The sequence below is a fragment of the Vidua macroura genome, chromosome 4 (genome assembly GCF_024509145.1).
Source record: "Vidua macroura isolate BioBank_ID:100142 chromosome 4, ASM2450914v1, whole genome shotgun sequence".
In the NCBI taxonomy this organism is placed as follows: Eukaryota; Metazoa; Chordata; class Aves; order Passeriformes; family Viduidae; genus Vidua; species Vidua macroura.
Window position 1 is genome coordinate 49,923,045 of NC_071574.1, and position 15,313 is coordinate 49,938,357.

The 15,313-nt window shown below is 34.6% G+C and overlaps 1 protein-coding gene across 6 annotated transcripts in view; it reads left to right on the forward strand.

Annotated features, from left to right (window-relative positions):
* Window positions 1-15,313, forward strand: part of ATP8A1 (ATPase phospholipid transporting 8A1) — a 104,159-nt gene that overhangs the window by 68,922 nt on the left and 19,924 nt on the right. For all 6 annotated transcript variants that reach the window (XM_053975222.1, XM_053975223.1, XM_053975221.1 and 3 more), the window contains 4 exons: window positions 2,493-2,571; window positions 6,414-6,475; window positions 9,641-9,697; window positions 10,152-10,259. In XM_053975222.1, the coding sequence (XP_053831197.1) occupies window positions 2,493-2,571; window positions 6,414-6,475; window positions 9,641-9,697; window positions 10,152-10,259 (306 nt within the window). The remainder of the gene's footprint in view (window positions 1-2,492; window positions 2,572-6,413; window positions 6,476-9,640; window positions 9,698-10,151; window positions 10,260-15,313) is intronic.

Consider the following 15,313-nt stretch of genomic DNA (forward strand, 5'->3'; position numbering starts at 1 on the left):
ATTAAACATAAAGCAAAAATTCATAGGAATTCAGTATAGTTACCCTTTTTGTTTTGTGCTGCTCATAATTAAAAATGGAGAGGATTTTTATTGCTGCTCTTTTCATGTATACACTTGTCAGTGAATGGTACAAATCATATACATATATTTTCATTTTTACCAAGTATGGAAATGAACAACAAGGATTTCATTTTTTCCACCCTTTTTTATTTTTTTTCTGATGGTAATAAAGCTGTCTTCAGTAGGCAGAAGTGATTAGACCTGACTGTCACTGGTCTGTATGTATTTGTACTGTTAGATGGAAATGGATTACTGAAGCCTGTGGAGAAGTGTTGCAGTGGACAATAAGAACTGTCACTAGATTTGTAGAGGGAGGGACATGGTACTATTCTTTGTCAATTTGGAGTTGTGATTTTATGGTTTAATTTTGAGTTTTGGGAAAAAATACTTGGAGTCAAGAATGTGTCAATGTGAATCAAAAGGAATCTGAAGCTACTTCTTGTGGGAAATGGGTGATGTTCAACTTAGAGAGACTACCATAAGTAGTAGTAGAAGAATGTAGGACTCTTTAATGTATAAAATACACAAAATTTCTACAGCATTGCCCATAAAAATCTCTTTTAAAAAAACTAAATTAAACTTGTGCCTGAATCTGTGATTTCATGAGTATTTGACTTTTGTGAAAGATCTTCTGATTTTATTTTTTGTTAATATAATTGTGACATTTCAAGTAATGTCATTTTATGTTGAACCTGGGGACATTTTCAGGATATCCTGGAATTAACGATGCCTAGGTGTGATGATCTGTAGTAAATCTGCAGAGCTGATACAGCATACTTAACTCTCATGTCTGCGCCACTTGTGCTATATTATATAACGGGAGTTACCCCAATATACATATAATTATTTGTCTAAACTATCCTTATTCACTGAAACAGATGAGATTTTTCTCCTTCTTCCTCATTTCATCCCTTCACCTACGAAAGCCAGCCTGAAACTTGTAAGGACACTTAACAGTGTCTCTTGTGTCCCTGTGAATGCTTTCCAAATACGAAGCTTTTCATGGTCCCATAAATATAGACACTATTGTGCTGTGATAGTTTTAATAAACAGTGTAAGTATGAGTTATAATAGTTGTTTTTAGTTTTCTGTTTTAAAATAAGCTTTAATTTTTTTTTATTGCACAGAGGTATTGTTGACTTAATTGGAAATTCTGTGACTGTTCCCATACAACATTCGCTATGAGTAAATGTCTACAAACTCACCAGCTACAAAATTCCCACCTATATAAGTTGAATAGTTGGTGTTAAAGATTTGGAAACATTACTGCCTTGAATATTGATGCAGATATTTGTTATGGTAAAAGGGATCAAAGGTTATGAGGTCGTGACAGAGGTTAAAGGATTAGCATAGGACAAAAAGAATTGGTCAGGAAAATGGAAAAGTAGAACTAATTTTTCTTGCACCCACCTGTGCTTTCTGTCAAATAAAAACTTCTGGTAATGACATAGCAAGAAGGAGAGACAAAGGTTAATGAGTAGCACAAGTTTAAATCTGCAAAGTATTAGAGTGTAAATTGGACCATGCAACCTAATGTAGCTGTACAATCTAACAAAAGACATTGAGACATTGTGGAAAATGTGAGACAGGCAACTTAATTTCAATTGTTTGAACACCTTAACACTCAAGATACGCAGCAGTCAGTTACAATAAAAGCCATAACAGTCAAAAGCATTGTTAGTGAAAAAATCAATATTGCCATATTGAAGGAAATACATATTGAAGGGCTACATATTTTTTATTAAGTCTTTTTATGTCATTATGCAATATATTATGGAAAGCATTAATAGAGTGTTTTTTCTTAAACTTAATACAATCCTTTGCAGAAGGCATCTTTTACAAATGAAAATAAGTTTGGAAGTAAAACTTCAATTGTTTAGCGAATACATTAAAGGAATTTTAATATGATCAAATTGTGCTCCTCAAGAATGGAGTATATAAGGAAAAATTTAAGGAAGAAACTGATATTTGTGCTTTTTAAATTCCTTTGTGTGGGGGAATATATAGGTTAGGCATATGTGTAACTCAGGTTTTAATTTTTCTACTATCTAAATTTATTCTTATACTAAATGCAAATTATAAAAGCTGTAGTCCTTTTAAATTCCCCACTTAGAATGTAGCAATTGTTCCAGCTGTCTAATTTAGTTAAATTTTTCTGACGATATTCCCATATTTTTATATTGTAATTTCCCTTCTGAATTGAAATTAAAAGGAGGAGATAATACACACTTTTTTTCAAAGCATAAAAATAAACAAATGACCCATGAAGAGCTAAGAGGCAGAAAGTGCCTGTCAGTTATATTACTTCACAGTGGTGGCCTAACAAAAACACATTTTGTGAATCTAACACACAGATAAAAAGAAAGGTCAGGGTTCACAGAGCTAGTTTATTGCAAATGGTTCTCATGGATTTTCTGTTTTCTCTTTCTTAGGTTTTCTGGGTTCATTGTTTAAATGGCCTCTTCCACTCATTCATTCTGTTTTGGTTTCCACTAAAAGCCCTCCAGCATGGTAAGTATTATGAAAAATAAAAATATAAATGTTTAAAAGCACAAAATTTCTAGATATTATCTTTTTTCTAAGGGAAGATTTATAAATAATAACAGGTCAGTGTGATTAAATTTCAAGACACCATTTCTAGAACTGAACCAGATGCCATATACATAAAATATTTTATATAAGATCTGTGTTAAAGTAGGAATAATAATATGTACCTATACATTTAACTATCTCAGTAGTGTTCATGTAAACTGAAACGAGATGGAGAAAAAGAGATTGCTATTTAATTATGCTATTTTTTGTAAAATACACTACCACAGTAAATACCTACACGATCCTAAAACGCTACGATCCCTTGTATTGTCTCTTATATTTTGTCAACATTTAGTTTTATTGTGCATACATTCTGTCCTGTTAGTTCAAGGCCATACTAACCTACTAGTTTATATTTCTATGAGTAGGACTGTGGCAAAGGAACAGTGGCATCTTGGACTGCTCAGTCCTGTCCATCTTCTAGTTCAGCTGTTGTATATGCTTGAGCTGCAGAAGGAAGTGGGGTGGTTGAGAGGAAAGTGGTGCTAATTAAAGGAAACTTGAAAGCACTGCTTCCGTTTTGTGGGAATGCTTGGGGCTGGAAGAGCTCTCATAAAGGTGGGGTTTTGTTTTGTTTCTGGTTTGTGGGGAGAAAAAAAAACAAGTGTGTACCTCGCAGCTTTTCTGAAAATTAGTGTCTTTTCAGTTTTGGTGATGTAGCCAAGCAGTCTGCCCTGGCACAGGGGACAGAAATGTTCTCATGGACCTTTGAAACTGCTGAGACTAGCGGCTCAGCTCAGCTGAGTAACACCTGCTTATGCGCTAAAAGCTTGAGGGGAAAACACTCCGTGACTCCTAATGGGTAAAGGGAGGGATGTGGCAGCCTGTTTTCTCTGAAAGGCCACTCACATCACACTGAATGTGAGTTCAGTGGCAACAGTTTGCATTGGAGAGGTTTAGACGGCCCAGGAGGAATGAGATTCCTAAAATGCCAGTGCATACTCTAAAACCATCATCTCAAATTCAAACTGAAATCCCTGTTCAAAGCTGTAGCCAATCCATGTGAGAGATTTATGCATTACATCCTGGATAGGCGTTCAATGAGTGTCTGTGGTGATGCAGAGTAGAGTTCATTTGTGAATGGCAGAGATACCTATACAAGCACTTGTGAGAGCTCAGCCTTCTCAGCCTGCAAACCCTGGACTAGAACTGTCTTGCTGGCAAGTGGCCTCTGTGAGTCTGAACAAATTGCCTGCTACCTTCCCTTTCTTTGCTAGAGAAAGGATGGGTGAGGGAACAGAACTGGGATTTGGGGGAATTGTGTACATCGTGAGGTGATACAATCAGTACCTAGCATGGGTCTGATGGTGCTCAGAGTTTTGCATGAAGGAGATACAAGTGAAAAAAAAATATATGGTGTTAATTAAATCACTGGTGTCTGCACGTGTGAAGAGGAAAGGAAAATAATGCTATTAGTTTCCTAAGGAGTACCAGAGACAGGAACTTCAGAGAGCAGGTCCCTGGTTCCACCTTCTCTTAACAAAGAAGAGGTACAGATAGGTCCTGATACATAAAGGTACAGCTCAGCTTTGTGCATTAGAGTGCTGAGTTCCAGCACAGTGACTGGTGGAAATACACTTAGCTGCCTGCCTGTTCCTCTGTCTTATTCTCATTATGCTCTTTACTGCTAGGTATGTATTGTAAAGCAGCGCAGTGCATATATTAGCAGGTAGTTATTAGAATGTTGAAAAACAAATCTTGGAGATAATTAAAATCTCTTGGAGCCCTTCTCTTGGTCAAATTCTCCTGTTTAGTCATAGTCTTGCTGGTCCGCCTGTTTCTTACCTGTAAGTAGAAAATTTCAAACTGCATATGTCATAGTAGAGTCTATCAAGAAATATGGAATCAGGGAATAAGTATGGATTTGCAAGAATTGTTTGTCAGAATTGGCTCCATGGGACCTTACCATTGTACAGTACACAAAATTTACAGTCTAGGTACTGTCATGTGGATACAAAAAGTGACACATAAATCTTCACAGAAGCTTCTTTGGATGGAACTTTGTCAATATAATGGCAGAAGCCAAACTTATATGTACTAGTAGATTGCTCCCTCTTTTGTATAATCTTTAAAATAAGCTATGGTCTCAGCTTTTTTTTTTTCAGGCTTCAGCTCCTGTAGTCCTTCTTGGTGTGCTAGTCTGTCCAGAGAGAAAGTTAAATAGGGGAAGTGTCAGAAATGCAACAAGTATCACTAGAGCTGATGATGCTGCCATTGAGAGCTCCTCATCATGGAATGGGAGACAGCTAGGTTAAGGAGGACTTCTATCCTAGTATTTTTGTGTGAAGTTGTCCCCAGCTGTCTCTTCCAGAATATCAGTAAATGCATCATTTTTTTCTGTGTTAAACTGTCTTTGCAAGTCTTGAAAAGCTTTTAGAGAGGAGCATTCTTCATCCACAACCAAAACGGATTTAATTTCAAGCATATATAAAGATGAAATGGAGGCTGGAAAAACATTCAACGCAAATATGAAAACATACTTAATTAGCAGTGTTTAATATACCATATGCCAGCTGAGATAGTGGAAAATGAGTGTTTCCAACTACAGGCTGTTTTTATCAGCATTTATCCCCATTTCTGTCATCTTCCTCTGTCCAGCCTAATCAGAGGAGTTATAAATCCATCCCTGATTTCCCTCCACAGAGAAATACCTTTATTCTTCTCTTTCCTCCAATACAGTTTTTTTTAAAAAGGCTTCTTTATTATTATTTTCCTTTTTCATTGTCTTTTACTTTTATCCTTGCTTACTATTACACAGCATTTTGATTACTCCGTATAATGCAGTAAAAAGCAATATCCCAGTGGTTAGAACCTCTACAGCAGAGTGTTACAGTTTAGTTAGTTTAGTTGCAGTGTATGAACAACCTTGAATGCTAAAAGCATTTCAAAACTGAACATGGGAAACTGCAGCCCCCCCAGTACTTTTAATTGAGAATGAGGAATTTCCTCATAATAATTCAGTTGTTGATTATCCCATGTCTAAAAATAAATTTGACAGAACTGGGATCAGAAAGGCCTATGCTGTAAAAATAGTCATGAAGTTCTGATAAATAATGGAAAATTCACTGCTTTAGAATCTTAAGCTTAGGAAGCATGTGGTTTTTATGAAAATACAATTTTTTATGAAAATGCGTCTCTTGAGAGCTCTGACTCTGCATAACTGATGTGTGTGTGTGTTTCCATATGTGCCAAATGGATATGTACTTATATGAATCTACATATTTGAGTTGGGTAAATTTTGAAAATTTTATGAATGACAAGCATCTCAAGAATTTAAATTGAGTATATTTTGTATTCTTAGTGAAGTTGAATTCAGAAATATGGATAAGAGCAAAGATATGTTTCCATACCAAAAATAACAGAATTCATGAAAATCTGACTCTAAGCTTTCTGCTTACTTACATGTTATAATCAATATATACTATAACCATTATATTTCACATCTTTCTGAAGATAAGATTTTATATCTCTGATATTAAAAGGAACTCTAATTGCACTGCTACTGAATTCAAAGCTGGTCTTTCTGGGATATGGTGTCACAGAAAGTTCCTGTTTCCTGCATGATCCCAGAAGTCACTGAAAGTTTAAGAGCACTAAACATGATACAAGTCATAGTTCTCTAGTGTTCACTGCAGTTCAAGATGAAATCTCCTAGTACCCTGTAAAAAGGGCTGCCACCTCTTTTGTATCAAAATTAAGATCATATATAGTTCTGTTGTGGATGTTTAAATGTTTTTATTTTTATCCATTTCCTTTTCCAGGTACTGTGTTCGGCAATGGCAAAACTTCTGATTACCTGCTCCTGGGTAACACTGTATACACTGTAAGTCTACACTGGCTCTAACTATTTTAAAGATCATGCTGATACTATTGCTATTAATTCTATTCATAGAAGACTTAATTCAGTGCAGTGCCATAAGAGTAAGAAATGGCTCTTGAATGACTCTTTGAGAAGATTTGGAGTGCACTTTGTGTTCTAATTCCAATTTTTAAAACAAAGCAGTTTAAAAAAGATGCAAAAGATACATTTGCTCTTTACTGTTAACTCTCTGGTTTTTTGAATAATGGGAATTATAATTCCCTAATTAGCATGCTTATTAATTTTGTTTAAGTTCTTGCATTGGAGAAATCTCAGGTTGTTGATTACAGAAGTGGTTTGTGGATTTCTAATGTTACAATCCTGTTCTCTCTCTCTTAATTTATCATGAGGCCTTAAAAGAGGCATTGAGCCATATTGAATAAAGGTTGTGGGATGCCTTTTCAGAGGCAATCAAACCACCAGAAATACACCTGATCCATACCTAACAGTAAACTTCTGTTGCTCTCACAGATAGTAGTCATAATTGAGTTTTTTCATTTTAATCTTCTATCTCCTAGAATAAATCAGTAAAGCTAAATATGTGCTTACTAGATATGAATGTTACTCAATAGTGGGGTTTCCAAGATCTTTCATAGAAGCAAAATTAGATTTATGCTTATTGTCTTCTGTTCTTCAGTGTTAAAAGTTCAATTAATTTTTCAAGTTCCTCACAGTTGGCAGGTACAAAAAAGAAATTAATTCTTTCATTAAAGTAAGGGGCTGTAATACGAATTTACATCAAAAACACTTATTTGGGGAATAAGGAAACACCATAACTGAAATAAAAAGAAAATTTTCTAGACACATGCTAAAACACAGGTCACAATGCTGCTCATATGTCACATTCTGCAACTGCTTCTCATCTAGGAGAGCTGAAACTTGACCATCTTGAGAGGTTAATTGCTTGGTACTAACCTGCAGAGTGGTCAAGAATTTCCCAAAAAAATCCATTTTTCCTTCACTTCGGGTTAAAGGCCTGGGGAAATCTAGAAGTTGCAATTGATGTTTTCCTGCTCTTGCACAGGAATTCAAGGAAATCTGGAACATACGTGATTTTTGGAGAGATTTTCAGAATTAGGGTGGAGAGTTGGTTTTGTTTTTTTTTTTTTTAATCTGTTCATGTGAAGTATATGAATAGTAACAGTTGTCAGTCATCAAAATTCTGAGGCTAAGGTAATTCTCATTCCTCATACTGTTTACAATGTGGATTTCAGATGCATGTAGTCATCAGTTCTACAAAAGTCAATAAGAAAGGAATTCAGAAGTTGATATAGTTTAGTTTATTTAGATCCACAAATAAAGTTCAGAAATATGCAATGATTCATAATATGTCCTGGAATTATTTCTTTAAACATAAATTCCAAATAGGAATAGAGTGCTGTGAAAATGTTTGTATGACCATTTCAGAGAATCTTTTTTTTAAAGAAGTTCAGTCTTTATACAGAATACTAGTTTGAGTTCTTGCTTCCTGGGTAGGATTTAGTGCACTGTTGAAGCAGAGGAGGGAGCAATAAACCCCATATCCTTGAGGGAGTGGCTTGTGGTGATTTTGTTAGGGGTATCAGATCTGATCCCATCACGGGTCAGTAAAGGCTCTATACTCACACTGTGTATCTCCTTTTCTAGAGATCTGCAGTGTTTGTTTTGTGGATACATTTTGTCTATGCAGCAGCAATGTTTGATCTTATCCTGAAGGATGTTTACTTCTCTTATGACTGACCTAAGTAGCAAACAAGTGTACCAAAGGAGTTTGTTTGGGTTATTTTTCCATAAATCTTTTTTTTCATGCATCCAAATACAGAACTCAACCTGGATAGACCAAGCAAATTAGAATACTCATAATCGTCCTCAATTTTCTTCTGATTAGATTTCATACATGTTTTAGATAATGAAATTGTGGTGATGTGACTTTTTTTTTTTTTTTGGTCCTTAATAGCACAGTTGAAACAGGAAATTTCAGGATTTCAGAATTGAAAGTATAAGCTTATAGGTGAAAGCTTTCTGGCAGTATTTGTATCCTTCTGAGCACCAGACAGAGTGAAAGATTTAACTAGTTGCTTCAGCTTCTAGTTGAAGTACATTTCTTCTGAATTTCTGAGGCTGCTTGAAGTTCGATACAAACAAACTCACTGACAGTCAGTGCTGCCAACTTGTCCAACAAACTAGAATTTAAACTATAGCTGTTAGAGTTGGCATTTGGTCTTTGTGACTCCTTTTTTCAACCTCATGTTCTTCAGATTACATGTAAAGCAAAACTTGAGATACACATTCACGAGTGAGTTACAACATGTCATAACTATTTCTCTGGTAAACAGAAAACTTGCTTGAATGAATTTCAAAGGAAGAAGATAAACATTTTTCCTGGATCAACTCATCCTTGCTGTGGGATTATAAACTTTTTCCTCTTTTTCATCTGTAAGCTAAAATGGAGCATGTCCTACAAACGTGATGTTTTCAGAGACTGCTCTGTAAAAAGTATAAAGATAAGAAAAGGATAAAGATAAGAGGGAAAATGAAAATGACATAACAGACTTACTCAACATGTTATTTGTATGCACAACATATGTCTTATATTACCAACATTTGGGTTGGCTCCTGGGCTTTTCAGGGTTTGGTACAAATTACTTATTTACTAATGAAGTGAACAAAATTTTTGGTTGTTTTGACTAATGTAGACTTGAACAATTGCAAGATTTCAGTCCAGCATCTATGTCTTCTAAATCTGTCTTGGTGTAGAAAGTTGTAGTCATCCTGTCTGTAACTAGAGAGTCTTTAGTCTCTACTGAAGAGGACCACTACACTTTCCATAAACCTTTCTGTGTAACCAAAATACCATCAATAAAGATGCAACACCTTTGTAAGAGCCAGACTTACAGAGTTCTAAGAAGCAAGGATAAGATTTCTAATGCAAAATAAGAGTTTTCCAAATCAAGGGAGTGGCCATTATTAACTAATAATGCTAGTAATTCTTAATGTTCTATTATTAGCTTATTACTGGGTTGCATCCTTAAATCTTGTAGTGGCAATTTACTTTTTCTTGTCTTCTCCTGAAAGTTTAACCAAACTAAAAATTTCTGTATGTTAAGATACCCATATTAAGAATCCTCTCTCTGTCTTTCTTTCCTGAAGTTTGTGGTTCTGACTGTGTGTTTGAAGGCTGGATTAGAGACCTCATATTGGACTTTGGTAAGCAAATGTCTTTACCATATTCTCAAATGTTCTATGAAATATGATGGATGAATAATTGTATTGTTTTCTTCTTACTTGTTATATTGCACCCTTTAAGAGTTTGTCAGTCTCAAACTGTGGTTACTGTGTGGAAGGACAGAATATCCACATACAAAAAATAATGCTCAATATTGAAAATTACAACAGATGTAATACTTAAAATAGAAAAATCAAATTGCTCTGGACTTACTGTAACTGAATTTAAATTGGCTTTAAATACAGTAATATTGCTGCTGTTGGTATCATTTTCCTTTAAGAAATAGCTAGCTGAAGTAGTAGAGTTAAATTAATACAAGGCATGGAAATTTAATCCCATATATCAAAGTAGCCTTATAAATACTAGGTAGCAAAGATCTTATTTTATTTTATAATGCATCTGTGATAATTGTTCTTTTTTGGTTTGTTTTAACAGTTCAGCCATATAGCAATCTGGGGAAGCATTGCCCTTTGGGTAGTGTTTTTTGGAATCTACTCTTCTTTGTGGCCAGTCATTCCTATGGCACCAGATATGTCAGGAGAGGTAAAAATATATTTTAACTAACATCCAAATGTGTGAAAAAAAATTGTTTCAGTCTGTAGTACAGACCTAATATTTATTGGATCCTTCTGCTAACTAGAGGAGCATATGTCATTCTGTCTTTTTTACCTTCAATATGGTAGCCATGTTTATTTAAAATATAATCAATTTTCACTCTTGTGAAAATGGAGCTCAGCTAACAGGCTGTGAGTATATGGTCTAATGAGAAAGAATAGACAGGTAAGCTGCTTTTCAGTTCTTAGGTAAGCTTTAATTTTCTAAAGAAAAGTCTTACCAAATGCAGTTCTCAGAATTACAGTGCTTATTTTTCTGGAGCATTTTTTTATAATGAAGTAACCAGTAGTAGCCTGCTGGATAAGGCTACTTTAATCTTCAATTAAAGGCTGTTAAGGCTGTTTTTAATCTTGAATTCTACAAATTTTCCAAGTACTTCCATAAAATGCCTCAAAAAAATTTGAGGTGCTATAACATTGCATGAACTGCTTATCATGCACACTTTCTTTTTGATTAATGTGCTTCTTGGAATACATTATTGTAATGTATCTTTAACCTTTTGACAGTAATTAGTGATTTCTCATTCATTTTTAATTGCATTTGTGTAAACCTGCTCTGAATATTCCAGATTGGATTGAATCTGTAAAAGATGCTTATTTGCTGCCTTATCTGATTTAATTGGAACTGCAGTCCCAAATTCTCAATACCATTCAGTTCCAGAAACATCTGAAGTATAAATTTCCCAGACACTAATGTCTGCTTCTGGGCATGACCAGTACCTCCTGAGCTGAGAAGTTCGATGTGCATTCTCAGTGGGAATCAGAAACTGAGAATACCAGCTTGTGTCAGAAGGGTATTCTTCTAATGGTTCTCAAAGCATATCAACTAAATCAAGCCTTACATCAGTAAAAGAGTGAGTCCCTTGAACTCCACCACCACTGTGATATAATTCAGCACTTTAAAAATGTATACAGGATGTGGGAAATGTAGGCACATATGTCTTGAAATTAATCAAGACTCATAAATCCAACCTCCTATTTCAACAGTTAGAGGAAAAAATAGTATACAGGTATTTCTGTAACTACTACATTTTAATGGAAAGCAGTGTTATCTTAAATACTTGGACACCTAAGGAAAAAAAATTGAAAATACACCATTTCTAGCTGGTTTTCCTCTGTATCATAATGTCTTACCTATGTATATATATATAGATCTTGTACATTACCACATTGCCTCCACTACTTAAAACTAATTCTCTATATTATTGTAAATTAAAGTAATCAAAGCTATTGTACTTCAGCATTTTTCTTCATATATACTGTATTTTATAGAAGAGACAAAATGTTTTTGGAATTTGGTCTTTTTAGAGATTTTGTAAGAACTTTATGGCTTTTAAGATAGCAGAACAATTATGTTGATAAGCACAGTGGAAACAAAATGGTGTGTTACACCTGGTATGATGTAAGGGTGGATACTTCACTATTGAAATAACAATGTTATAGTTAGTACATTTTCAGACCCTGAAGTTGCTGTGAAAACACCAGTTTTTGAGGGAGTGTAATTCCTGTGATCTTCTAGAAATGGTTCTTCATTAAAGAGATCTAACTGTGACAAAATAATACTCTTGAGGTTTGAATTCAACATTGTGCCGAAGTAGTCTGACTTATGACCTAAAATCATTTATTTGTTGCGATAAAACTTTATCTGTACTTGAAAGAGGCAGTCTTATTTTGTTAGTGTGTTTGCTTATGCATGTATGTGTATATAGTAGTTTTGATGTCTGTATGTGCATGAAGTTGTTCAAACGGGGCGTGTTGTTGACTGAGGTTGGTTTTATTTTCTTTCTAGGAATATATTTGAATGTCTGTGATGTCAGAACAAAGTCTTCTAAAAGCATCACAGGCCATTGAAGCTTGTGTTCAAAACTCTGGTCCAGCTTTTTGTGCTGCACTCTGTGTGGCTAAAAGTCCTGTTGATGCATACTACAGCTCAGACTGGAAGCAGGATTTTTGTAAGCTTTCCTGGAAGCCCCTCTACTGACTGAATGGTCTCTGACAGGGCATAATTCACTGAGTTTCTCTGCAGCAAATCAGGCCTTCCAAAAGTATTGAAACTAAAAGATTTATCTATGCAAAAGATTGTGAAACTAAAGGATTTATCTATGCAAAAGATTGTGATGTGACAGAAACAAATCCATATAAGCAACTCTACTTGCATGTGCAAGTACTGCTTGCCTGATTTCTTCAAAAAATTTCTCTGTGTGAGTCAGACTTGAAAAATTCATCCAACTATACTTGGCAAAAGTTAGAGTATGTCAAAAGCTGACATACTGCTGACATGTCTGCTTCTTACCTTTTTATCCATTTTAGCTGGTATTATCTGAAAAATTGTGCTGAAGGGGACTTCAATGAATTTTTTTTCCCCAAATGTGTTCATTAAAAATGCCCCTTTTTAATAAACTTCAGATTTATAAGGATATATAGTTGTAGGTTACATAACTATAGTCCTTAGAAAGTTTAAAAGTATTGTCTTTCTTCTTCTTAGAGCTGGTAACAATTCTGTCTTAGTAGGTGTATAGTCTTTCCAGTCTGTATTCTTGACATAATATTCGTCCAACAGTTAAGTTCCAGCTAGATGATATCTTCTACAAACATATTTTTCATGTCTTCTTTGAGATAGAAAAGCACTTAATGAAGCATTCTAGTAAGGATTTGGTCTTTCTTCATATTAATGTCATGAAAATAGTAAGATTCTTCCTGCTTATTCCTGGTTCTGTTCCAAGAAAATAAAATTCTAGTGCTCTTGAAGGGGAGAGAAAAAGCATATGGAGGTGATGGAAAACTCATTCATTGGGTGCAGAGGAAGGGTTTAATCTAAATATTTTGTAACTAATTTTTTGTATCCATTCCTATAAAATATTCGATTCTGATAAATGTATTTCAGTGAGAACACAGCAAGGTAATGACTTGAGAAAAAATTTAGTTGTAACAGAAGAAAAGTCAGTTCATGCTGCTAATACTCTTATGTTTGAGCACTAAAGCTAGTGGCCCAAAGTTAAAGCATAAGAGTTGTTGGTTTGTGTTCATCTTTTACCATCCAAGCATCATCCAGTCACTTACTGAACAAAGAAACAAATATATCACATATTTTTGCAGGTTTTTCTGACTTTTTACACTAATTGTTTCCATCATTTTGTGTATTGTTCCAGTTATACAGAAGATAATTAAAGTTGTCTTTTACATATAGGTTGCTGTATGTTGGTATCACAGAAGGAAAGATTGCAGAATGCCATGCTCTAAAAGAAAATATAGTGAAATGAAAAATTAAGACAGTTACAGCATTTTTTCTCTGTTGTCTAGGCCACTGAAACCCCTTTCCTTGACATGTTCCTAATAGTACAATCACGTGTATTTTTCTGTCTCTCTCTTCTGCTCTGAGTTTTCCCAGAATAAAAACACACAGGGCCTCCCTTGATCCAAAATGTCCAGTTTATCTAGCGTGCTGAGACAATTCTGGCCCCAAGACCATTGTTTTCTGGTTTTTCAAGACTGGTAGATCTGCACTAGGCCAACTCACCCACCTATACAGTACTATTTCTCACAGTGTGGGAACTACGTGGCTCTCCATGGTACAGTAGTCCTAAGTCCTGTAAGTAGTGGTAACTTGTTGCTAAATAGGTAGTGCACCAGAAGAGTTGCAGTTTGACTTTTGAGTCACATGAGTAAGGTATCCTGGCACAAGTGTTCTTCTGATATGAGTAACTGGTAGTTCTGTAGCTGATTATCTCTTAGAGATTGATAGTAGGTGTCTTGGTTATAGTAGCTTTCCATATTAAAATTCTGAAACCAGTTACATCTTGCCAACCTTAAAACAGTTCCTGTTCCATTTGTGGGGTTTTTTCCTTAAAGAAATAAAGTTCCAAGTGAAGAAAGGTTCATTCATTTTCACTGATTGATGATGTTCAGATAAAAACTGTCAGTTCACTATTGTCTTTTGGCAGATGCAGGCTAGAAGGAAAAATGGATGAAAACTACAAGAGAAGCAATGGGCTTTATGAAGCTGAAGAAAATGGAAAAATAGGCCATAAAACTGAAGAAGAATATGTGATAAAAAGGGGTGATAACCTAAGTAATTAATTATATAGTATAGTAGCTGTAGCTAGTTGAGGTACTGTAGCAAATCAACCTCATGAGTCTTTTAGTAGAAACAAGACACAAATATTTTATCATTAATTAAGTGGAACTTACTGTTTACTTTCATATTATTTTGCTTGTACTTTAAAATCACTCATTTAAAAATTACTTTCCTTGAGTTTATGCCAAGAATTAGGGACTATATTCTTCCAGTCTTAGACACAGATCCTAAAAAACTAGGAATTCAACTTCTAGCTACTTATAACAAAATATTAAAATACCTTTTCTGCAAGGAGGATTTTGGTAGTAGTCGCAAAACACTATTTCTGTGAGAAGGAATGGGGATGCACAGCTTATGAGAGAGAAATACTGAAAGCATTTCAAAAGCTTTCATTGATTTTCTAACAACTTCGCATCCTCTGTAGCATAGTCTTTATTATATTACAATTTGCATTGCATCTGCAGGAATGTTTATTCATGCATTTGCTTTCTGTCGGTACTGTCTAGTGTGAAGCATGTGAACAAGGAACTTTATGGGTTATTTTCTTAATATTTTACTATTCTACTTACTTAATATTTTCTTTTTACAGTAAAGACTGTACTTTTAAATATAAATGCACAGGAAAGAAAGCAAAAATAAAACAACGTTAAATTCTTTGTAGGCATTTTTGGGTTAGGTTTAACACCATACGTTTTGACCCATTGTCTTAAACAAGTTCCATTTAATTTCAAAAAAGAGGTCACTACAGAATAGAAGAAAATTTTTATTGTGGACTTGAAAGAATCAACTGCCTGGGTCTGTCTTTCTACTACATTGATATAAATTAGGTTGATACTTCTATGTATAATATTAACAAATAGATAATTGAAATATACTTCCAAAATATTTTAAACAACTTTCAGTATTTT